General features: G+C 43.8%; 2 protein-coding genes across 4 annotated transcripts in view; one reads left to right on the top strand and one right to left on the bottom strand.

Annotated features, from left to right (window-relative positions):
• The window catches only part of LMNTD1 (lamin tail domain containing 1), an 81,575-nt gene extending 59,524 nt beyond the window's left edge, over nucleotides 1-22,051 (bottom strand). Inside the window, exons 1-3 of one of the 3 annotated variants that reach the window (XM_072145077.1) lie at nucleotides 21,922-22,048; nucleotides 8,805-8,914; nucleotides 6,646-6,794 (exon numbers count right to left, since the gene is read on the bottom strand). In XM_072145077.1, the coding sequence (XP_072001178.1) occupies nucleotides 6,646-6,783 (138 nt within the window). In that variant the 5' untranslated portion in view covers nucleotides 6,784-6,794; nucleotides 8,805-8,914; nucleotides 21,922-22,048. Of the gene's footprint in view, nucleotides 1-6,645; nucleotides 6,795-8,804; nucleotides 8,934-21,921 lie in introns of those variants that run through there. The other 2 variants (XM_072145076.1, XM_072145078.1) reach the window with 2 other exon arrangements.
• Nucleotides 22,052-22,080: 29 nt separating this feature from the next.
• RASSF8 (Ras association domain family member 8) overlaps nucleotides 22,081-27,330 on the top strand; it is a 42,824-nt gene continuing 37,574 nt past the window's right edge. The window contains exon 1 of the mRNA XM_072145079.1: nucleotides 22,081-22,240. The gene's annotated coding sequence lies outside the window, so the exon portion shown is untranslated. The remainder of the gene's footprint in view (nucleotides 22,241-27,330) is intronic.

The raw sequence follows: 27,330 nt of genomic DNA, 5'->3' as shown, positions 1-27,330 counted from the left end.
TAGGGGGCAGTATTATAGTAATTATATTCTTGTACATAGGGGGCAGTATTATAGTAGTTATAGTCTTGTACATAGGGGGCAGTATTACAGTAGTTATATTCTTGTACATAGGGGGCAGTATTATAGTAGTTATATTCTTGTACATAGGGGGCAGTATTATAGTAGTTATATTCCTGTACATAGGGGGCAGTATTATAGTAGTTATATTCCTGTACATAGGGGGCAGTATTATAGTAGTTATATTCTTGTACATAGGAGGCAGTATTATAGTAGTTATATTCCTGTACATAGTGGGCAGTATTATAATAGTTATATTCTTGTACATAGGGGGCAGTATTATAGTAGTTATATTCCTGTACATAGGGGGCAGTATTATAGTAGTTATATTCCTGTACATAGGGGGCAGTATTATAGTAGTTATATTCTTGTACATAGGGGGCAGTATTATAGTAGTTATATTCTTGTACATAGAAGGCAGTATTATAGTAGTTATATTCCTGTACATAGGGGGCAGTATTATAGTAGTTATATCCCTGTACATAGGGGGCAGTATTATAGTAGTTATATTCCTGTACATAGGGGGCAGTATTATAGTAGTTATATTCCTGTACATAGGAGGCAGTATTATAGTAGTTATATTCCTGTACATAGGGGGCAGTATTATAGTAGTTATATTCCTGTACATAGGAGGCAGTATTATAGTAGTTATATTCCTGTACATAGGGGGCAGTATTATAGTAGTTATATTCGTGTACATAGGAGGCAGTATTATAGTAGTTATATTCCTGTACATAGGGGGCAGTATTATAGTAGTTATATTCCTGTACATAGGGGGCAGTATTATAGTAGTTATATTCCTGTACATAGGGGGCAGTATTATAGTAGTTATATTCTTGTACATAGGGGGCAGTATTATAGTAGTTATATTCTTGTACATAGGGGGCAGTATTATAGTAGTGATATTCCTGTACATAGGGGGCAGTATTATAGTAGTTATATTCTTGTACATAGGGGGCAGTGTTATAGTAGTTATATTCTTGTACATAGGGGGCAGTGTTATAGTAGTTATATTCCTGTACATAGGGGGCAGTATTATAGTAGTTATATTCTTGTACATAGGGGGCAGTATTATAGTAGTTATATTCTTGTACATAGGGGGCAGTATTATAGTAGTTATATTCTTGTACATAGAGGGCAGTATTATAGTAGTTATATTCCTGTACATAGGGGGCAGTATTATAGTAGTTATATTCCTGTACATAGGGGGCAGTATTATAGTAGTTATATTCCTGTACATAGGGGGCAGTATTATAGTAGTTATATTCCTGTACATAGGGGGCAGTATTATAGTAGTTATATTCCTGTACATAGGGGCAGTATTATAGTAGTTATATTCCTGTACATAGGGGGCAGTATTATAGTAGTTATATTCTTGTACATAGGGGGCAGTATTATAGTAGTTATATTCTTGTACATAGGTGGCAGTATTATAGTAGTTATATTCTTGTACATAGGGGGCAGTATTATAGTAGTTATATTCCTGTACATAGGGGGCAGTATTATAGTAGTTATATTCCTGTACATAGGGGGCAGTATTATAGTAGTTATATTCTTGTACATAGGGGGCAGTATTATAGTAGTTATATTCCTGTACATAGGGGGCAGTATTATAGTAGTTATATTCTTGTACATAGGGGGCAGTATTATAGTAGTTATATTCTTGTACATAGGGGGCAGTATTATAGTAGTTATATTCTTGTACATAGGGGGCAGTATTATAGTAGTTATATTCTTGTACATAGGGGGCAGTATTATAGTAGTTATGTTCCTGTACATAGGGTGCAGTATTATAGTAGTTATATTCCTGTACATAGGGGGCAGTATTATAGTAGTTATATTCCTGTACATAGGGAGCAGTATTATAGTAGTTATATTCTTGTACATAGGGGGCAGTATTATAGTAGTTATATCCCTGTACATAGGGACAGTATTATAGTAGTTATATTCTTGTACATAGGGGGCAGTATTATAGTAGTTATATTCCTGTACATATGGGGCAGTATTATAGTAGTTATATTCTTGTACATAGGGAGCAGTATTATAGTAGTTATATTCTTGTACATAGGGGGCAGTATTATAGTAGTTATATTCCTGTACATAGGGGGCAGTATTATAGTAGTTATATTCTTGTACATAGGGGGCAGTATTATAGTAGTTATATTCTTGTACATAGGGGACAGTATTATAGTAGTTATATTCTTGTACATAGGGGGCAGTATTATAGTAGTTATATTCCTGTACATAGGGGGCAGTATTATAGTAGTTATATTCTTGTACATAGGGGGCAGTATTATAGTAGTTATATTCCTATACATAGGGGGCAGTATTATAGTAGTTATATTCTTGCCCCCGGTATTATTGTATAGTTGTGTGGTCTTTGTCCTGGTGGAGTAGGGAGACTCGGGATCACATAACATATAATTATGAGGATGGGATTTTCCATATGACTGGGGGATAATTACTGGATCAATGATGAATATGATGGTGATGTTATTGTCACTGTATGGCGGGTTTATAGTTGTAGGGATCAGTGTGCGCCCCCCGCCTCCCAGGACACACACATTCAGTGATCTAAAACACGTGTTCAATGCTAAACACTAATCCTTCCCAAATCTTCCCTAATACCCTCCACTAACAAAGAGCCACAATTACTCGTCATCTGCTGCGGCGTCTTAATGAGCGCGGTGATAATTACAGGGGGTCTCTGTGTGATTACCAGTGGGGGGATAGCAGGACCCTCTCCACCTCAGCATTGTGCACTAATCCAATGTTACCAAAATGTAATTAAAGGGATAGACTGGATAGCGGAGAAAGACACGACTGCGGGAGGAGGATCATGTACAAGGAGCTCTCAGCACAAAGCGAAACTAAAGGGTCTTCTGCCTTATTAGCATATTAATTACATGGCCGTATTATTCATACACTATATGGCAGTATTATGTGCGTGCACGGCATCTTTGCTATAATTTATGCATTGTAGGACTGCAGTATGTTTGCACTATATGGCAGTATTATTTTTTCCCTATATTGTAGTACTAGGTATATAATACAAGAGCACATTATGGATGCACTGTATGGCGGTATTAGTTTTACACTATCTTGTGGTACTGCCTATGTCATATATGACGGTATTATGGTTGCACTGTATAACAGTATTGTTTATTCTCTATATTGTAGTACTATGTGTAAAATACAAAGACACATTATGGATGCACTGTATGGCGGTATTAGTTTTACACTATCTTATGGTACCTGCTATGTCATATATGACTGTATTAAGGTTGCACTGTATAACAGTATTGTTTATTCTCTATATTGTAGTACTACGTATATAATACAAGAGCACATTATAGATGCACTGTATGGCGGTATTATTTATTCCCTATATTGTCGTACTACGTATATATTACAAGAGCACATTATAGATGCAATATATGGCGGTATTACTTGTACACTATCTTGTAGTACTGCCTATGTTATATATGACTGTATTATGGTTGCACTGTATGGCGCTATTATTTATATACTAAATTGTAGCACTACATGTGTAATGAAAGGACGCATTATTTATGCACTGCATGGCAGCATTATGCGTACACTATCCTGGGGTTTTACAACTGTATTATGTTTGCACTGTATGTCAGCATTATGCGCTCACTATCTTTACAGTGTAAAATCTGACTGTTTTATGTTTGCACTATATGGCAGTATTATATATTAACCATGTCGTAGTACTATTTATCTAATAGAAGACCACATTATTTATGCACCGTATGGCAGCATTATGTACTATCGCTTCTATTTATGTAATAGACTACTGCATTATGTCTGCAAAGTATGGCAGCATTATTTGTACACTTTATTGCGGTATTATGTTAAAAATGGCTGCATTCTGTTTTCATTGAACAGCAGTTTGATTTGCGCACTATACTGTGGACTTATGTTATGTAGAGATGCATTCCTAAAGCACTGTATGGCAGTATTGTTTGGACACAATATTGTGTTATTATGTATAGCCATGTATGGCGGTATATGCTTATCGCCATGCATGGCGGTATGACTTATACAATAGGTTTTAGTATTGCTTACTTAATGTAGGAATACAATGTTCTATATGTAATGTAGGGCCACATGCTAAATGCTCTGTATGGCAGCTTTGTTTGGACACAGTATTGTGTTATTATTTATGTTATATACGGCTGCATTGCTTATAGCACTGTATGGCGGTATTACTTACACACTAGGTTGCATTATTGCTTACATAATCTATGACTACAATATTTATGCACTGTATGGCGGTATTACTCACACACTAGGTTGCAGTATTACTTATGTAATGTATGACTACAATATTTATGCACTGTATGGCGGTATTACTTACACACTAGGTTGCATTATTGCTTACATAATCTATGACTACAATATTTATGCACTGTATGGCGGTATTACTCACACACTAGGTTGCAGTATTACTTATGTAATGTATGACTACAATATTTATGCGCTGTATGGTGGTATTACTCACACACTAGGTTGCAGTATTACTTATGTAATGTATGACTACAATATTTATGCGCTGTATGGTGGTATTACTCACACACTAGGTTGCAGTATTACTTACGTAATGTATGACTACAATATTTATGCACTGTATGGCGGTATTACCCATACACTAGGTTGCAGTATTACTTAGGTAATGTATGACTACAATACTTATGGCGGTATTACCCATACACTAGGTTGCAGTATTATTTATGTAATGTATGACTACAATATTTATGCACTGTATGGCGGTATTACCCATACACTAGGTTGCAGTATTACTTACGTAATGTATGATTGCAATATTTATGCACTGTATGGCGGTATTATTTGGACACAAAATTGTATTATTACCTACATAATGTACAGCTACTTTATTTTTGCTGATATTGGACGCTGATACAATTTGCACACTACTTGGCGGTTTTATTTTCCGCTTTGAACCCTAATATATGTGCATCAGGATGAATTCTCCACAACTATAGTTGTAAAATGATTAGTTTTGCACAGGGACAATGTGAATAAGCCTCATAAGCTCTGAAACCTTCACAACTTGTACCACAAAAATGAAAAATGTATTTTCGTGGTATCCGTAACGTCTCAGCGCTGGGTGAGTCACTGCATGAAAATCGCGACTAGTCTCTCCAGTAATATAAGGGGAATGTGCGATACGTATGACGTTATAATACAGGACCCCGGGCGGTATTATGTGATCTACGTATTTCCTTCCTGTATTATGATGAGTAGGATGGATGAATCTGATAATCTATGATTGGGCTATTACCTGCCGCTAGTTCCTGGTCTAATGATAGAGACGAGAGGCTCCGGAGACGCGGAGATCTGCGCCAGGGGCCGTGATGCGCTATTGTCCTCGCCAGACGTTCAGCAAAATACACTACATAGCGCAAAATGTCTCTATTATGTACAAACAAAAGTCACCACCAACTGGAAAATCTCATCAAAAGAGCAATTTTGTTGCAAAAATTCTATATCTCGTAAAAAAATAACGAAAAAAATAATAATACTAGGAATTGATGTTAAGCCATCTAGGAAACTGCCATCTCCTGCCATATAGTGCCCAAACAGTACTGTATAACACCATATACCTGCATAATGCCTGAATAATACCGTCATACAGTTACAAATAGTGTCCAGATAATTTTCCCAATTGTCTCCTACAATATATTGCCAAGTGCTACTTTCATATACTGCCCAGAATGGGATCATATAGTGTCATATAGTATCCAAATAATAGCACCATTTAGTGTCCAAATAATACCGCATATAGTATGCAAATACTACCACCTTATATTATTCAAATAATACCACCATATAGTTTACTAATAATACTGTCATATAGTATCATATAGTATCCAAATAATAGCGCCATATAGTGACCAAATAATGCCACATAAAGTATGCAAAAACTACCACCTTATATTTTCCAAATAATACCACCATATAGTATCCAAATAATACCACCATATAGTATCCAAATAATACCACCATATAGTATCCATATAATACCACCAAATCGTATCTAAATAATATCACTTTATATTATCCAAATAAAAGCACCATATAGTATTCACATAATACCACCATATACTGTAGTTTAGTAATAATACTGTCATATAGTATCCAAAGAACGCCACCATTTAGCCAAGTAAGACCGGCATATTCAAATAGCATCACATAATATTGCGTTATAGTATCGTAAGTGATACCACATTACGGTGCCCATATAACATTGCCGTATATCTCCTACAGAATATTGCAGAATATTTCCTTTCATACTGTAATAATACCGCCATAAGTCACAAAAATTTGGCATCAATTTTCACACTGTTTTGAATGTCCAAAATAATATCACCAGATGGTACCCAAATAATTCCACCATATAGCATCCAAATAATACCGCCACATGGTATTCAAATAATACCACCACATAATATCCGTATAATGTTGCCATATAGTATCCCAATAACCCCGCCATATAGTATCCCAATAACCCCGCCATATACACTGCCTCCAGCACCCCACCTGCTGCAGCTGACTCCTCAGTGACCGCACGTCCTGTATGTAGTTCCTGAATCGCTCGGTGATGTCTCGGATTTGCGCCTTTTCTGAATTTCGGCGCGCCACTTCTGCGGCCGGGGACGGTGCACTAGGTGGGATCATGCTTCTTCCTACTGGAAGGGAACATTTAGTTTTCTCATCAACATCCGGAGCTGAATTCAGAATTCTGCTGCCTTCCTTGTACCAGAGAGCAGCAAAAATCTGCAGACCCTCCCCAATACTGCACAGACCTGGACTGCCCCCCCCCAATGTCCCATTACCCCCCATACCCCAGGGTCTGTCTGATTAGCAAAAAATCTATCTCCTCTTTGCTCTGGGGTAAAGGGAGGGGATGGTCTGGGGTCTGTATTTTATGAAAGTTCATCTGATCTTAGAGTCTGGGTCTGGGGTCTGATTTGGGAGAGTCTGGTTCAAATTTAGGATATGGGTGGTCCGGGGGTCTGTATTTGAGGATATTTTGTCTCCGGATTTGGGAGAGTATGGTTTAGGTTCAAGTTTGGAGGTGGGGAATCTTGTCATGGATCTGGTATAATAGTAATAGAATCAAGTTTGGGGGGGTGAGGAGTCTGCATTTAACGAAATGTCATCTGGGTTCTCATCTGGGGGGGGGGGGAGTCTGGGCTGGGGTCTACTTTCGGAGCAGAATGCTGTAGGTTAAAATTTGGGGGTGGGGAGTATATTCTGGGTTCCGATTAGTGGACATCTAATCTGGTTTCTGATTTTGGGGAATTGTGGCTTAGTTTCAGATTTGGGGTGAGAAACATGGTATTTTAAGAAATGTCAGCTAAGTTCTGATTATGGGTTCTGGTTTTGGGGTGTCAGAATTGGGTTCAACTTTGTGGGTGGGGAGTCTGTTCTTGAGTCTGTATGTCAAGAAATCTCATCTGGGTTCTTATCTGAGGGTGGGGACTCTGATTTCGACTCTGTCCAGATTTGGGGAGATTTTTGACTCAGATTTGGGGAGTCTGATTTGGGTTCAGATTTGGGGAGACCGGTTTGGGTTCAGATTTGGGGGGTGGGGAATCTAGTCTGCTTAGGGTGAGAGTGTTCTGGATTCTGATTTGGGTTCAGATTTAGTTCGGGGTCTAGTCTGGGGTCTGATTTAGGGGATGTCTGTGTGTCTTTTTTAGTTCAAATTCGGGGTGGGGTTCTGGTCTGGAGTCTGTATTTTAGGAAATCTCTGGGTTCTGATTTGGGAGGGTCTGTTTCGGGTTCAGGATTAGGGTTGGGGAGTCTGGTCTGGGTTCTGTTTGGGGGGGGGGGCATTCAGTTTCTGATTTGGGAGTGTCTGGTTTTGGTTCAGATTTGGGGGTGGGGTGTCTGGTCTGGGATTTGTATAGGCTGCGATCAAATGTGGCGTTTACACTGAAATTTGGCCGCAACAGCTGAGGAGAGGAGATTAGCTGCATTTATATTGCTGTTAACATTTGCATTTACAAAGCGCAATGTTAACGTGATGTTTACACATGCATTGATGTCATGTTTACATGCATGTTAACAAAAAAGTGAAAGTTAAGAGCAATGTAATTAGGTAAATCTCCTCTCCTCAGTTGTTGTATGGCGTTTCAGAATACAATATAAACGTCAAGTATGAACGCAGCCTCAGAAATCTGGTCTGGGTACGGATGTTGGGGATCTCTATATTCAGGGTAATGGGGGTCTGGAATACTGTTTAGGGGCCGTGTGGTCTGTAGGGACGTCTTGCCATCCTTGCCATATTTGCAGCCATTTCTCTGATTCGCGGCCTATAATATGGTCGCTTTTGTGGTGATTTTGTGATGACCTCCTAAAAAAACAGTCAATCTAAACATGTACCAAGTGTTGAAAACCCCAAAATCTGATAACACATAAAACAAGGCAGACATTTTTATGTAGGTTCTGTCTGCAGGATGGTGAGAACTCTTTGTTGTCCCTAGCAACCAATCACAACACAGCTCAGATTTTCAACGAGTCCTGTATGAGATGAGAGCTGTGCTGTGATTGGTTGCTATGGGTAACAAGTGAAGTTTCTGCTTTTCGCTTGGTAAACAGTCTTAAGGATCCCCCCGTCATGTCCCCGATATGTAGATCCACCTGTTCCTGAGGCGTTTACTATGGATACCCCCTGCAGTACGGTCACTTACCCCGTCCTCTGTGCAGTTTCTGTCTCAGTGAGAAGTGAATGGGATCAGTGATCTCTCATGTCACCAGTTTCAGTGAGATTCACTTTTGTTGATGGTTTCCGAGGGCAACGCTAGAGGTGAAGGCGACAATGTGAGGCGGAGACGTGGAGCTGCCGGGTCACTCATTGTTTCTACTACAAGTTGTGCCTCAGGACTGGGAAAGCTGGGTGGAGACCAATAAGGGCGATGCCACACGTGGCGTTTTGAGCCCGTATTTAAGCAGTCCGTTAAAAAAAGCATGCATTTTTGAAAAACACATGCGTTTTTTGAAACCGCATCCGTTTTTGACCAGTTTTAATTAAGATAATTGGTAAAACCTGTCAAAAAACGCATGCGTTTTTTAACGGAATGCTTAAAAACGGCCCGAAAGCAGGTTCAAAACGCCATGTGTGGCATCACTCTTATCCTGCGGGAATAGCCACCCAGCTGTCCCAGATTTCTGAAAGGCAAATCTACAAATTCAGCTAAAGATTTCCTTTTGGTGGATTGGAAAAGCTGGGTGAAGACCAATCCTTGCTCCATTATCTATCTATTGGATCGACACCCAGCTTCTCTGGGCTCCTGTGAGGATATTCATCTTCCCTTTGACCTGTTTTTCTGTAGAACTACTAAGGCCTCCAAGATAAACACACTTGCCACATGGACTTTTCTTTTGCCTCCAATATATATTCCATCACGAACTGTAACACAGCAGAACTAAAAAATGATCTGCAAATTCCCCCCATCTCACATGTGATCCTTTTTGTTTTAAACCCAATTAAACTAATTCCTTCAATCATCCCCGTGACTCCTCACATGAGATTCATTACCCTCGTTACAGTGTATCAGTGTCTTCACTCTCACATCAACATGAAAAAATAGTGAGTGCAGCTCTGGAGTATAATACAGGATGTAACTCAGGATCAGTACAGGATAAGTAATGTCATGTATGTACACAGTGACTGCACCAGCAGCAGAATAGTGAGTGCAGCTCTGGAGTATAATACAGGATGTAACTCAGGATCAGTACAGGATAAGTAATGTCATGTATGTACACAGTGACTGCACCAGCAGCAGAATAGTGAGTGCAGCTCTGGAGTATAATACAGGATGTAACTCAGGATCAGTACAGGATATGTAATGTCATGTATGTACACAGTGACTGCACCAGCAGCAGAATAGTGAGTGCAGCTCTGGAGTATAATACAGGATGTAACTCAGGATCAGTACAGGATAAGTAATGTCATGTATGTACACAGTGACTGCACCAGCAGCAGAATAGTGAGTGCAGCTCTGGAGTATAATACAGGATGTTACTCAGGATCAGTACAGGATAAGTAATGTCATGTATGTACAGTGACTGCACCAGCAGCAGAATAGTGAGTGCAGCTCTGGAGTATAATACAGGATGTAACTCAGGATCAGTACAGGATAAGTAATGTCATGTATGTACACAGTGACTGCACCAGCAGCAGAATAGTGAGTGCAGCTCTGGAGTATAATACAGGATGTAACTCAGGATCAGTACAGGATAAGTAATGTCATGTATGTACAGTGACTGCACCAGCAGCAGAATAGTGAGTGCAGCTCTGGAGTATAATACAGGATGTAACTCAGGATCAGTACAGGATAAGTAATGTCATGTATGTACACAGTGACTGCACCAGCAGCAGAATAGTGAGTGCAGCTCTGGAGTATAATACAGGATGTAACTCAGGATCAGTACAGGATAAGTAATGTCATGTATGTACACAGTGACTGCACCAGCAGCAGAATAGTGAGTGCAGCTCTGGGGTATAACACAGGATGTAACTCAGGATCAGTACAGGATAAGTAATGTCATGTATGTACACAGTGACTGCACCAGCAGCAGAATAGTGAGTGCAGCTCTGGAGTATAATACAGGATGTAACTCAGGATCAGTACAGGATAAGTAATGTCATGTATGTACACAGTGACTGCACCAGCAGCAGAATAGTGAGTGCAGCTCTGGGGTATGATAATCAGGATGTCCTCCCGCTTTCCATACTGTCCGCTCAGCATCTCTCTGGGGTCGCCCCTCCCCTCCCCCTCTGTCTCTGTAGTCAGTCGGCCGCACAGATACAACATGATAAACAGCAATTAACTTTCTTTCTGTCAAAATTCTGACAACAAGATGAAATCTTCCTCCTGGGTTGTCATAAAAAGTGTAAATGTTAGTGAATTATCCGCGCCCTCCCTGTCAGATCCTCCTGACTACGGTATATTTATGCGGTAAACAAAGCAGTTTATAGTCGTTGAATTTTAATAACTTTATTTATATCATCCTGAACGAACGTTTTTCCTACGACCTCCCTGCCTGTGGCCTGAGCCTGAAGGAGTTAATTAAAGTGGCGGCGGTGGCGCTTGCAGTAATGAGGCCGCCGCTCCTGTGACACGGGGACCCGCTGAATCACCGCCTTTTGTTACAGTCACTAACCCCCCCCCCCCCCCGTAATAGAAAATCTTACAATAAAACTCGTCTCCTTCTGTTTCCACAGAAACCGCGAAATGCGTTTTCTAGCGATAATTCGTGTCACCGCGTCTCATAGTCGCCCCGAAAGGAGTAAATTTCGAAAACTGAAGAAGACGACACCACCACACCGGAGGGTTAAGTGTTTAGGTTCTGCCCGTGATAAAAAATAAATAAATAAAAAGAGCAAAAAACTTTATTGAGATGAACGACTGGGTCCGTGCAGTGTAGACTCCAGTGTCGTAGTCGGCTGACTACGACTACACTGAGACATTTGCACCGCCCCCAACGCCGTTTGTCACGCATGAGCAAGTCCTGCAAGTGTTGTAGAGTTAAGATTTGACTCTGAGGAACATCTTTATGATGACTGAGAAACTTGTGACTAAAAGATGTATTTTATATTCCATGGGGAGTCCTCACACTGCTGTGCTCTCTGCATTCAACTTCCCTGCAGACCCTCTTGTGATTGATGTCTGTCGCAAACAACCTGACAGTTTACACAGCAGGGAAGGGCTGTTCAGCAACTCAATGCAAAGAGCACAGGACACAGCAGTGTGAGGACACCCCCACTAGAATCCTGAAATATAAATCCATATTACACAGTCCTGCTGCTACTAACAACATACACAGTGGTGTGATGAAGCACATCTACAGGGACAATACTGAATGCTGGCGGAAAAGAGCAAAGAGCACAGCAGGGTGAGGACACACTCCTGAGTACAATCCTGGAATATATAATAATAATATCCTTATATCAAAGTCCTGCTTCTACTAACAACATACACAAAGGTCTGATTACACATCTCTCCAGGGACAATAACTGTAACCGGCTGCAGAGAGCACAGAGCACAGGAGTGTAAGGTATACGCCCCTCAATACAATCATAAAACATAAATCCATATATCACAGTTCTGTTGCTCCTACAAACAAGATACACAAAGGTCTGATTACACACATCACCAGGGACAATTCCTAACACTGTCTGAAGATAGCACAGAGCACAGCAGTGTGAGAATATATGCTCATTGTACTTGGAGAAGTTACAGTTCTGAATATAAATACATATAACAACTTATACATCTCTCCAAGCACACTAACACTGACTGCAGAGAGCACAGAGCACAGCAGTGTGAGAACATGCCCCTCAATATAAATCCATATATCACAGTCCTGCTGCTACTCATAACATACACAAAGGTCTGATTACAAATCTCTCCAGGGACAATATCTAAGACTGGCTGCAGAGAGCACAGAGCACAGCAGTGTGAGGTCTGATTACACATCTCTCCTGGGACAATATCTAAGACTGGCTGCAGAGAGCACAGCAGTGTGAGGTCTGATTACACATCTCTCCTAGGACAATATCTAAGACTGGCTGCAGAGAGCACAGAGCAAAGCAGTGTGAGGTCTGATTACACATCTCTCCAGGGACAATACATAACACTGGCTGCAGAGAGCACAGAGCACAGCAGTGTGAGGTCTGATTACACATCTCTCCAGGGACAGTACATAACACTGGCTGCACAGAGCACAGCAGTGTGAGGTCTGATTACACATCTCTCCTGGGACAATATCTAAGACTGGCTGCAGAGAGCACAGCAGTGTGAGGTCTGATTACACATCTCTCCTGGGACAATATCTAAGACTGGCTGCAGAGAGCACAGAGCAAAGCAGTGTGAGGTCTGATTACACATCTCTCCAGGGACAATACATAACACTGGCTGCAGAGAGCACAGAGCACAGCAGTGTGAGGTCTGATTACACATCTCTCCAGGGACAATACATAGCACTGGCTGCAGAGAGCACAGCAGTGTGAGGTCTGATTATACATCTCTCCAGGGACAATACATAACACTGGCTGTACAGAGCACAGAGCACAGCAGTGTGAGGTCTGATTACACATCTCTCCAGGGACAATACATAACACTGGCTGCAGAGAGCACAGAGCACAGCAGTGTGAGGTCTGATTACACATCTCTCCAGGGACAATACATAATACTGGCGGCAGAGAGCACAGAGCACAGCAGTGTGAGGTCTGATTACACATCTCTCCAGGGACAATACATAACACTGGCTGCAGAGAGCACAGAGCACAGCAGTGTGAGGTCTGATTACACATCCCTCCATGGACAATACATAACACTGGCTGCAGTGAGCACAGAGCACAGCAGTGTGAGGTCTGATTACACATCTCTCCAGGGATAATACATAACACTGGCTGCAGAGAGTACAGAGCACAGCAGTGTGAGGTCTGATTACACATCTCTCCAGGGACAATACATAACACTGGCTGCAGTGAGCACAGAGCACAGCAGTGTGAGGTCTGATTACACATCTCTCCAAGGATAATACATAACACTGGCTGCAGAGAGCACAGAGCACAGCAGTGTGAGGTCTGATTACACATCTCTCCAGGGACAGTACATAACACTGGCTGCAGGGAGCACAGAGCACAGCAGTGTGAGGTCTGATTACATATCTCTCCAGGGATAATACATAGCACTGGCTGCAGAGAGCACGGAGCACAGCAGTGTGAGGGCTGATTACACATCTCTCCAGGGACAATACATAACAGTGGCTGCAGAGAGCACAGAGCACAGCAGTGTGAGGTCTGATTACACATCTCTCCAGGGACAATACATAACACTGGCTGCAAAGAGCACAGAGCACAGCAGTGTGAGGTCTGATTACACATCTCTCCAGGGACAATACATAACACTGGTTGCAGAGAGCACAGAGCACAGCAGTGTAAGGTCTGATTACACATCTCTCCAGGGACAATACATAACACTGGCTGCAGAGAGCACAGAGCACAGCAGTGTGAGGTCTGATTACACATCTCTCCAGGGACAATACATAACACTGGCTGCACAGAGCACAGAGCACAGCAGTGTGAGGTCTGATTACACATCTCTCCAGGGACACTACATAACATTGGCTGCAGAGAGCTCAGAGCACAGCAGTGTGAGGTCTGATTACACATGTCTCCAGGGACAATACATAACATTGGCTGCAGAGAGCACAGAGCACAGCAGTGTGAGGTCTGATTACACATCTCTCCAGGGACAATACCTAACACTGGCTGCAGAGAGCACAGAGCACAGCAGTGTGAGGTCTGATTACACATCTCTCCTGGGACAATACATAACACTGGCTGCAGAGAGCACAGAGCACAGCAGTGTGAGGTCTGATTACACACCTCTCCAGGAACAATACATAACACTGGCTGCAGAGAGCACAGAGCACAGCAGTGTGAGGTCTGATTACACATCTCTCCAGGGACAATACCTAACACTGGCTGCAGAGAGCACAGAGCACAGCAGTGTGAGGTCTGATTACACATCTCTCCAGGGACAATACATAACACTGGCTGCAGAGAGCACAGAGCACAGCAGTGTGAGGTCTGATTACACACCTCTCCAGGAACAATACATAACACTGGCTGCAGAGAGCACAGAGCACAGCAGTGTGAGGTCTGATTACACATCTCTCCAGGGGCAGTACATAACACTGGCTGCAGAGAGCACAGAGCACAGCAGTGTGAGGTCTGATTACACATCTCTCCAGGCACAATACATAACACTGGCTGCAGAGAGCACAGAGCACAGCAGTGTGAGGTCTAATTACACATCTCTCCAGGGATAATACATAACACTGGCTGCAGAGAGCACAGAGCACAGCAGTGTGAGGTCTGATTACACATCTCTCCAGGCACAATGCATAACACTGGCTGCAGAGAGCACAGAGCACAGCAGTGTGAGGTCTGATTACACATCTCTCCAGGGACAATACATAACACTGGCTGCAGAGAGCACAGAGCACAGCAGTGTAAGGTCTGATTACACATCTCTCCAGGGACAATACATAACACTGGCTGCAGAGAGCGCAGAGCACAGCAGTGTGAGGTCTGATTACACATCTCTCCAGGGACAATACATAACACTGGCTGCAGAGAGCACAGAGCACAGCGGTGTGAGGTCTGATTACACATCTCTGCAGGGACAATACATAACACTGGCTGCAGAGAGCACAGAGCACAGCAGTGTGAGGTCTGATTACACATCTCTCCAGGGACAATACATAACACTGGCTGCACAGAGCACAGAGCACAGCAGTGTGAGGTCTGATTACACATCTCTCCAGGGACAATACATTACACTGGCTGCAGAGAGCACAGAGCACAGCAGTGTGAGGTCTGATTACACATCTCTCCAGGGACACTACATAACACTGGCTGCAGAGAGCTCAGAGCACAGCAGTGTGAGGTCTGATTACACATCTCTCCAGGGACAATACATAACATTGGCTGCAGAGAGCACAGAGCACAGCAGTGTGAGGTCTGATTACACATCTCTCCAGGGACAATACATAACACTGGCTGCAGAGAGCACAGAGCACAGCAGTGTGAGGTCTGATTACACATCTCTCCAGGGACAAAACATAACACTGGCTGCAGAGAGCACAGAGCACAGCAGTGTGAGGTCTGATTACACATCTCTCCAGGGACAATACATAACAATGGCTGCAGAGAGCACAGAGCACAGCAGTGTGAGGTCTGATTACACATCTCTCCAGGGACTGTACCTAACACTGGCTGCAGAGAGCACAGAGCACAGCAGTGTGAGGTCTGATTACACATCTCTCCAGGGACAATACATAACACTGGCTGCAGAGAGCACAGAGCACAGCAGTGTGAGGTCTGATTACACATCTCTCCAGGGACAGTACATAACACTGGCTGCAGAGAGCACAGAGCACAGCAGTGTGAGGTCTGATTACACATCTCTCCAGGGACAGTACATAACACTGGCTGCAGAGAGCACAGAGCACAGCAGTGTGAGGTCTGATTACACATCTCTCCAGGGACAGTACATAACACTGGCTGCAGAGAGCACAGAGCACAGCAGTGTGAGGGCTGATTACACATCTCTCCAGGGACAATACATAACACTGGCTGCAGAGAGCACAGAGCACAGCAGTGTGAGGTCTGATTACACATCTCTCCAGGGACAATACATAACACTGGCTGCAGAGAGCACAGAGCACAGCAGTGTGAGGTCTGATTACACATCTCTCCAGGGACAGTACATAACACTGGCTGCAGAGAGCACAGAGCACAGCAGTGTGAGGTCTGATTACACATCTCTCCAGGGACAGTACATAACACTGGCTGCAGAGAGCACAGAGCACAGCAGTGTGAGGTCTGATTACACATCTCTCCAGGGACAGTACATAACACTGGCTGCAGAGAGCACAGAGCACAGCAGTGTGAGGGCTGATTACACATCTCTCCAGGGACAATACATAACACTGGCTGCAGAGAGCACAGAGCACAGCAGTGTGTAAAACATTACATGGATTTTTGTTTGTATCAGTGGTTCCGCTGATTTATCACCAAATATTCCCAAAACACTTGGCACTCAGTGGTGCGTAAAGAGTGGATAATCGATAGTAATTAATATTTGAAGCCAATAATTGCACAATGTGTAACCCCGCCCACAGAGGAATAGCTAAGTTTTTGGGTGCCCCCCCCCCCTGTGTTATCCTGTACAGGGGCATCAGATTGGTTTGTTTTTCAGCAGCTTCTCCTTTCCCATTTTTTCCTGTCGAGTTCTAAATCGGTGAAGTATTTTCTCCCTCCTGACAACCGTCCAGCGACGCAATTATCTCGTCCAATCTCCGTCTCTGTGTGGGTGGGGGGGGGGGCTGGGGTGCGCAAATTAGCCGCGGCGGTGAGATGGCAGCTTGGACCCTCTTAAACTTTCCAATCTGAGGGCGGAAAATTGATTTGAGGATCCGTCTCGTTACGAGAAGTGACTCTGGCAAAATTGGTGTCTGTCACGTCTGGAGCGCGGCCAGCGCCATCCGAAAAAAAAAATGTTGAGGGAATTATCGTAAGAGCCCAGAAACGTGTCATATGTACCGATACTGAGTGTGATCCGGGGATTGGGGGCCGCTCTCTACTAATGGACCCACTTTTGCATCGTTTTAGGGGTCACGGCTCCGGAGTAGTGGGTCATAATAGAACCATACAGCGCCCAGATAATATACACAAAACACCTACATAATAGCGTCATATGATAACCAAAATAATATACCGTATCCACATCAAAGCTCCTTAGCCCACATAATACCGCCATATAGTTTGCACATAATACTGCCATATAGTTAATAGGATAATAAAAGACAGTCTGAAAGAGACAATTTTCCCATTTAGAACCCAAATGATACCTTCATGTAGTTTTCACATAATACCGCCATATACCACCCACATAATAGAACCATACACTGCCCAAATAATACGTAACATCCACATAAAACTCTTCCTTAAAAACCTACATAATAGCGCCATATAGTTATCAGAATACACTGTATCCAAATCAATGCTCCCTTATTATGGCCCACATAATACCGCCATATAGATATAATACATAGGATCCAAATAATACATGAAGGACCTTATAGGACCCACATAATACCGCCATATGGTTACCTAGATCATAGTAAGCATCTGAATAATAAGGAGCTTCCATAGTCCTGCTATTAAGCGACCAAGATAATATACAGTATAGAAAGCCAAACAATATGTCCTTGTCGGGCCCACTTAATACCGCCATATAGTCCTCACATAATGCTAGCATATACTACACACATAATACCGCCATATAGTCCTCACATAATGCTAATATATACTACACACGTAATGCCGCCATATAGTCCTCACATAATGCTAGAATATACTACACACATAATACTGCCATATAGTCCTCACATAATGCTAATATATACTACACACGTAATACCGCCATATAGTCCTCACATGATGCTAGCATACACTACACTCATAATACTGCCATATAGTCCTCACATAATGCTAATATATACTACACACATAATACCGCCATATAGTCCTCACATAATGCTAATATATACTACACACGTAATACCGCCATATAGTCCTCACATAATGCTAGCATACACTACACACATAATACCGCCATATAGTCCTCACATAATGCTAATATATACTACACACATAATACCGCCATATAGTCCTCACATAATGCTAGCATATACTACACACATAATATCGCCATATAGTCCTTACATAATGCTAGCATATACTACACACATAATACCGCCATATAGTACTCACATAATGCTAGTACGGTATATACTACAGACATAATACCACCATATAGTCCTCACATAATGATTATATATACTACACACATAATACCGCCATATAGTCCTCACATAATGCTAGCATATACTACACACATAATACCGCCATATAGTCCTCACATAATGCTAGCATATACTACACACATAATACCGCCATATAGTCCTCACATAATGCTAGAATATACTACACACATAATACCGCAATATGGTACTCACATAATGATTATATATACTACACACATAATACCGCCATATAGTACTTACATAATGCTAGCATATACTACAGACATAATACCACCATATAGTCCTCACATAATGATTATATATACTACACACATAATACCGCCATATAGTCCTCATATAATGATTATATATACTACACACATAATACCGCCATATAGTCCTCACATAATGCTAGCATATACTACACACATAATACCACCATATAGTCCTCACATAATGCTAGCATATACTACACACATAATACCGCCATATAGTCCTCACATAATGCTAGCATATACTACACACATAATACCGCCATATAGTCCTCACATAATGCTAGCATATACTACACACATAATACCGCCATATAGTCCTTACATAATGCTAGCATATACTACACACATAATACCGCCATATAGTCCTTACATAATGCTAGCATATACTACACACATAATACTGCCATATAGTCCTCACATAATGCTAATATATACTACACACATAATACTGCCATATAGTCCTCACATAATGCTAATATATACTACACACGTAATACTGCCATATAGTCCTCACATGATGCTAGCATATACTACACACATAATACCGCCATATAGTCCTCACATAATGGTAGCATATACTACACATATAATACTGCTATATAGTCCTTACATAATGCTAGTATGGTATATACTACACACATAATACCACCATATAGTCCTCACATAATGCTAGCATATACTACAAACATAATACCGCCATATAGTCCTTACATAATGCTAATATATACTACACACATTATACTGCCATATAGTCCTCACATAATGCTAGCATATACTACAAACATAATACCGCCATATAGTCCTTACATAATGCTAATATATACTACACACATAATACCGCCATATAGTCCTCACATAATGCTAATATATACTACACACATTATACTGCCATATAGTCCTCACATAATGCTAGCATATACTACACACATTATACTGCCATATAGTCCTCACATAATGCTAGCATATACTACACACATTATACTGCCATATAGTCCTCACATAATGCTAGCATATACTACAAACATAATACCGCCATATAGTCCTCACATAATGCTAGCATATACTACACACATAATACCCCCATATAGTCCTCACATAATGCTAGTACGGTATATACTACACACATAATACCGCCATATAGTCCTTACATAATGATAATATATACTACACACATAATACCGCCATATAGTCCTCACATAATGATAATATATACTACACACATAATACCGCCATATAGTCTTCACATAATGATAATATATACTACACACATTATACCGCCATATAGTCCTCACATAATGATAATATATACTACACACGTAATACCGCCATATAGTCCTCACATAATGATAATATATACTACACACATAATACCGCTATATAGTCTTCACATAATGATAATATATACTACACACATTATACTGCCATATAGTCCTCACATAATACTAACATAAACTACACACATAATACCACCATATAGTCCTTACATAATGCTAGCATATACTACACACATAATACCGCCATATAGTCCTCACATAATGCTAATATATACTACACACGTAATACCGCCATATAGTCCTCACATAATGCTAATATATACTACACACATAATACCGCCATATAGTCCTTACATAATGCTAATATATACTACACACGTAATACCGCCATATAGTCCTCACATAATGCTAATATATACTACACACATAATACCGCCATATAGTCCTCACATAATGCTAGCATATACTACACACATAATACCGCCATATAGTCCTTACATAATGCTAGCATATACTACACACATAATACCCCCATATAGTCCTCACATAATGCTAGCATATATTACACACATAATACCGCCATATAGTCCTCACATAATGCTAGCATATACTACAAACATAATACCGCCATATAGTCCTTACATAATGCTAATATATACTACACACATAATACCGCCATATAGTCCTCACAAAATGATAATATATACTACACACATTATACCGCCATATAGTCCTCACATAATGCTAGCATATACTACACACATAATACCGCCATATAGTCCTCACATAATGCTAGCATATACTACACACATAATACCGCCATATAGTCCTCACATAATGCTAGCATATACTACACACATAATACCGCCATATAGTCCTCACAAAATGATAATATATACTACACACATTATACCGCCATATAGTCCTCACATGATGCTAGCATATACTACACTCATAATACCGCCATATAGTCCTCACATAATGCTAGCATATACTACACATATAATACCGCCATATAGTCCTCACATAATGCTAGCATATACTACACACATAATACCGCCATATAGTCCTCACAAAATGATAATATATACTACACACATTATACCGCCATATAGTCCTCACATGATGCTAGCATATACTACACTCATAATACCGCCATATAGTCCTCACATAATGCTAGCATATACTACACACATAATACCGCCATATAGTCCTCACATAATGCTAGCATATACTACACACATAATACCGCCATATAGTCCTCACAAAATGATAATATATACTACACACATTATACCGCCATATAGTCCTCACATGATGCTAGCATATACTACACTCATAATACCGCCATATAGTCCTCACATAATGCTAGCATATACTACACACATAATACCGCCATATAGTCCTCACATAATGCTAGCATATACTACACACATAATACCGCCATATAGTCCTCACAAAATGATAATATATACTACACACATTATACCGCCATATAGTCCTCACATGATGCTAGCATATACTACACTCATAATACCGCCATATAGTCCTCACATAATGCTAGCATATACTACACACATAATACCGCCATATAGTCCTCACATAATGCTAGCATATACTACACACATAATACCGCCATATAGTCCTCACATGATGCTAGCATATACTACACTCATAATACCGCCATATAGTCCTCACATAATGCTAGCATATACTACACACATAATACCGCCATATAGTCCGCACATAATGATAATGTATACTACACATAAGCCACCCAGCTTTCCTACAGCCCTGAACAGTAAATCTTGCCAGTTATACAGAGGTACGCCCCTGGCCTGTATTCAGGACACTGGTAAAGATGGGGTTACCCTCAGTAGGAGCTGTCACCCAACTTTCCCAGGACAAGATAGAACTGTTGGCGCGGGATGACTCCAGGTGCTTTGGCTGTAGCTGTGAAGAGGTTGTGCGGCAGCTGCGGCAGGGGGTGAGTCCGGCAGCAGTGGGGGAGGAGGAGGAGGAGGAGCCGCGGCTGCTGCAGCACACTGACACTCACAGAGCCGGGCACAGAGCGCCAGAGCCCCCGCCCGACACCGCGGCCCCGGAGCCGCAACTTTACTGCGCGCAACTAACTTCATCCCCAGCCGTGGCCCCCGGGGGCCCGGCACTGCGGCGGAGGAACCGAGAGCTGTGAGTACTGCGGCTGCCGAGCCGAGGAGCCCTGACTGTACCCCTGTACTATACCGCTGTACTGTGCTCCGCTGTACTGACTGTACCCCTGTACTGTGCTCCCCTGTACTGACTGTACCCCTGTGCTGTGCTCTCCTGTACTATACCCCTGTACTGACTGTACCCCTGTACTGTGCTCCCCTTACTGACTATACCCCTGTACTGTGCTCCCCTGTACTGACTATACCCCTGTACTGTGCTCTCCTGTACTATTCTGCTGTACTGACTGTACCCCTGTACTGTGCTCCCCTGTACTGACTGTATCCCTGTACTGTACCCCTATACTGTGATCTCCTGTACTGTACCCCTATACTGACTGTACCCCTATACTGTTCTCTTTACTGTACCCCATTACTGTGTTCTTCTGTGCTGCGCCCCAAATATACTGATTGTACTCCTGTGCTGCACCCCATATACTGATTGTACTCCTGTACTGTGCCCCATATACTGACTGTACCCCTATACTGTTCTCTTTACTGTACCCCATTACTGTGTACTCCTGTGCTGCGCCCCATATACTGATTGTACTCCTGTGCTGCGCCCCATATACTGATTGTACTCCTGTGCTGCGCCCCATATACTGATTGTACTCCTGTGCTGCGCCCCATATACTGATTGTACTCCTGTGCTGCGCCCCATATACTGATTGTACTCCTGTGCTGCGCCCCATATACTGATTGTACTCCTGTACTGCGCCCCATATACTGATTGTACTCCTGTGCTGCGCCCCATATACTGATTGTACTCCTGTGCTGCGCCCCATATATTGATTGTACTCCTGTGCTGCGCCCCATATACTGATTGTACTCCTGTGTTGCGCCCCATATACTGATTGTACTCCTGTGCTGCGCCCCATATACTGATTGTACTCCTGTGCTGCGCCCCATATACTGATTGTACTCCTGTGCTGCGCCCCATATACTGATTGTACTCCTGTGCTGCGCCCCATATACTGATTGTACTCCTGTGCTGCGCCCCATATACTGATTGTACTCCTGTGCTGCGCCCCATATACTGATTGTACTCCTGTGCTGCGCCCCATATACTGATTGTACTCCTGTGCTGCGCCCCATATATTGATTGTACTCCTGTGCTGCGCCCCATATACTGATTGTACTCCTGTGTTGCGCCCCATATACTGATTGTACTCCTGTGCTGCGCCCCATATACTGATTGTACTCCTGTGCTGCGCCCCATATACTGATTGTACTCCTGTGCTGCGCCCCATATACTGATTGTACTCCTGTACTGCGCCCCATATACTGATTGTACCCCTGTGCTGTGCCTCCCCTGTATTGTACCCCCTTTGCTGTGCTGTCCTGTACCCCTGCACTGTACCCCTTCTATACCGTATCCCCCTGTACTGTACCCCTCCTATACCGTATCCCCCTGTACTGTACCCCTTCTATACCGTATCCCCCTGTACTGTACCCCTTCTATACCGTATCCCCCTGTACTGTACCCCTTCTATACCGTATCCCCCTGTACTGTACCCCTTCTATACCGTATCCCCCTGTACTGTACCCCTTCTATACCGTATCCCCCTGTACTGTACCCCTTCTATACCGTATCCCCCTGTACTGTACCCCTCCTATACCGTATCCCCCTGTACTGTACCCCATCTATACCGTATCCCCCTGTACTGTACCCCTTCTATACCGTATCCCCCTGTACTATACCCCATCTATACCGTATCCCCCTGTACTGTACCCCTTCTATACCGTATCCCCCTGTCCTGTACCCCTCCTATACCGTATCCCCCTGTACTGTACCCCTCCTATACCGTATCCCCCTGTACTGTACCCCTCCTATACCGTATCCCCCTGTACTGTACCCCTCCTATACCGTATCCCCCTGTACTGTACCCCTCCTATACCGTATCCCCCTGTCCTGTACCCCTCCTATACCGTATCCCCCTGTACTGTACCCCTCCTATACCGTATCCCCCTGTACTGTACCCCTCCTATACCGTATCCCCCTGTACTGTACCCCTTCTATACCGTATCCCCCTGTACTGTACCCCTTCTATACCGTATCCCCCTGTACTGTACCCCTCCTATACCGTATCCCCCTGTACTGTACCCCATCTATACCGTATCCCCCTGTACTGTACCCCTTCTATACCGTATCCCCCTGTACTGTACCCCTTCTATACCGTATCCCCCTGTCCTGTACCCCTTCTATACCGTATCCCCCTGTACTGTACCCCTTCTACACCGTATCCCCCTGTACTGTACCCCTCCTATACCGTATCCCCCTGTACTGTACCCCTCCTATACCGTATCCCCCTGTACTGTACCCCTTCTATACCGTATCCCCCTGTACTGTACCCCTTCTATACCGTATCCCCCTGTACTGTACCCCTTCTATACCGTATCCCCCTGTCCTGTACCCCTTCTATACCGTATCCCCCTGTCCTGTACCCCTTCTATACCGTATCCCCCTGTACTGTACCCCTTCTATACCGTATCCCCCTGTACTGTACCCCTCCTATACCGTATCCCCCTGTACTGTACCCCATCTATACCGTATCCCCCTGTACTGTACCCCTTCTATACCGTATCCCCCTGTACTGTACCCCATCTATACCGTATCCCCCTGTACTGTACCCCATCTATACCGTATCCCCCTGTACTGTACCCCATCTATACCGTATCCCCCTGTACTGTACCCCTTCTATACCGTATCCCCCTGTACTATACCCCATCTATACCGTATCCCCCTGTACTGTACCCCTTCTATACCGTATCCCCCTGTCCTGTACCCCTTCTATACCGTATCCCCCTGTACTGTACCCCTTCTATACCGTATCCCCCTGTACTGTACCCCTATACTGTGCCCCCTGTACTGTACCCCATCTATACCGTATCCCCCTGTACTGTACCCCTTCTATACCGTATCCCCCTGTACTGTACCCCTATACTGTGCCCCCTGTACTGTACCCCATCTATACCGTATCCCCCTGTACTGTTCCCTTATACAGTTCTGTCCTCTGCTCTGGGCCTCCTTTACTGACTGTACCCTGTACTGTAACCTGTACTACACCCTACTCCTTTTACTGTACCCCTATACTGTTCTCTCCTGGCTGCACCCCGGTATTGTGCCCCCTGGGCTGTCCCCCCATATTTCCTTCTTTAAACCATGTATCCCAGTTTAGCGCTGTATTACCTGCACCCCTGTGACCCTAATATGTCATTGTCTCTCCTGTGCCTCTCAGTGTGTACCTCTATATCCACCATGTTATCCCCTGTACCCCTATATCCCCGCTACCTTATTGGCTGAGAGTTGTGTCAGTCAGATGTTGGGTGTTTTAGATGTTCCTGTGAACCCCTGGAAGTACAGCACACATTATGGGGGAATTGCTTGTCTGCCAGAGGTGTCCCAGCAGTGGAAGCATGTGACCAGTGCCCCCCAATTACAGGAAGCGCTGATTGTCCCCCTCCGATGGCCTCGCACTGCAACTTTGTTACACAACAGTCAGAAAACAATTGTTATGTGTTGTGCGGAGCGGGAGGATCCAGAACATCCTGACGACTGTAATCTGGAGGCCAGACGGCGCATAATCCTGGATGAGGGATGAACTGCTGCGGCACCCCTTCACTGCCAGAGCCGTGCCAAGAGACTGCCGCCCTCCTGACACCTGCATGGTGCCCCCCTGTCGTGCCGCCCTCCTTATCCCCGCATCTCACCTGCGTGCTGCCCCTGTTGTGTTTTCATAGCGTGCACCTGTGTGTTTCCTGTATTGTGCGTTATCCCGATATTGTGCCCCATAAGTGTTCTCATAGTGTCAGTGATTTTTTTCCTTGATGGGTGTTTCTCAATAGTATGTGGCTGTGCGTCCCCCCCTGTAGCGCACACCGATTCCTGGGTTCCCCCACTGTAGTGTGCGCCTGTACCTGTGTGTGTTTCCTGTAGTGTGCGCCTGTACCTGTGTGTTTCCCCTGTAGTGTGCGCCTGTACCTGTGTGTTTCCCCTGTAGTGTGCGCCTGTACCTGTGTGCGCCTGTACCTGTGTGTTCCCCCTGTAGTGTGCGCCTGTACCTGTGTGTGTTTCCTGTAGTGTGCGCCTGTACCTGTGTGTTTCCCCTGTAGTGTGCGCCTGTACCTGTGTGTTTCCCCTGTAGTGTGCGTCTGTACCTGTGTGTTTCCCCTGTAGTGTTGTGTGTGTGTTTCCTGTAGTGTGCGCCTGTACCTGTGTGTTTCCCCTGTAGTGTGCGCCTGTACCTGTGTGTTTCCCCTGTAGTGTGCGTCTGTACCTGTGTGTTTCCCCTGTAGTGTGCGCCTGTACCTGTGTGTTTCCCCTGCAGTGTGCGTCTGTACCTGTGTGTTCCCCCTGTAGTGTGCGTCTGTACCTGTGTGTTCCCCCTGTAGTGTGCGTCTGTACCTGTGTGTTCCCCCTGTAGTGTGCGCCTGTACCTGTGTGTGTGTGTGTCCCCTGTAGTGTGCGCCTGTACCTGTGTGTTCCCCCTGTAGTGTGCGCCTGTACCTGTGTGTTCCCCCTGTAGTGTGCGCCTGTACCTGTGTGTTCCCCCTGTAGTGTGCGCCAGTACCTGTGTGTTCCCCCTGTAGTGTGCGCCTGTACCTGTGTGTGTGTGCCCTGTAGTGTGCGCCTGTACCTGTGTGTGTCCCCTGTAGTGTGCGCCTGTACCTGTGTGTGTCCCCTGTAGTGTGCGCCTGTACCTGTGTGTTCCCCCTGTAGTGTGCGCCTGTACCTGTGTGTTCCCCCTGTAGTGTGCGCCAGTACCTGTGTGTTCCCCCTGTAGTGTGCACCTGTACCTGTGTGTGTGTGTCCTGTAGTGTGCGCCTGTACCTGTGTGTTCCCCCTGTAGTGTGCGCCTGTACCTGTGTGCGCCTGTACCTATGTGTACCCCCTGTAGTGTGCGCCTGTACCTGTGTGTGTGTGTCCTGTAGTGTGCGCCTGTACCTGTGTGTTCCCCCTGTAGGATGCGCCTGTACCTGTGTGCGCCTGTACCTGTGTGTTCCCCCTGTAGTGTGCACCTATACCTGTGTGTGTGTTCCCCCTGTAGTGTGCGCCTGTACCTGTGTGTTCCC

This window comes from Engystomops pustulosus, chromosome 4 (assembly GCF_040894005.1).
Source record: "Engystomops pustulosus chromosome 4, aEngPut4.maternal, whole genome shotgun sequence".
NCBI lineage: Eukaryota > Metazoa > Chordata > Amphibia > Anura > Leptodactylidae > Engystomops > Engystomops pustulosus.
This window is presented reverse-complemented; position numbering and strand designations above follow the sequence as displayed.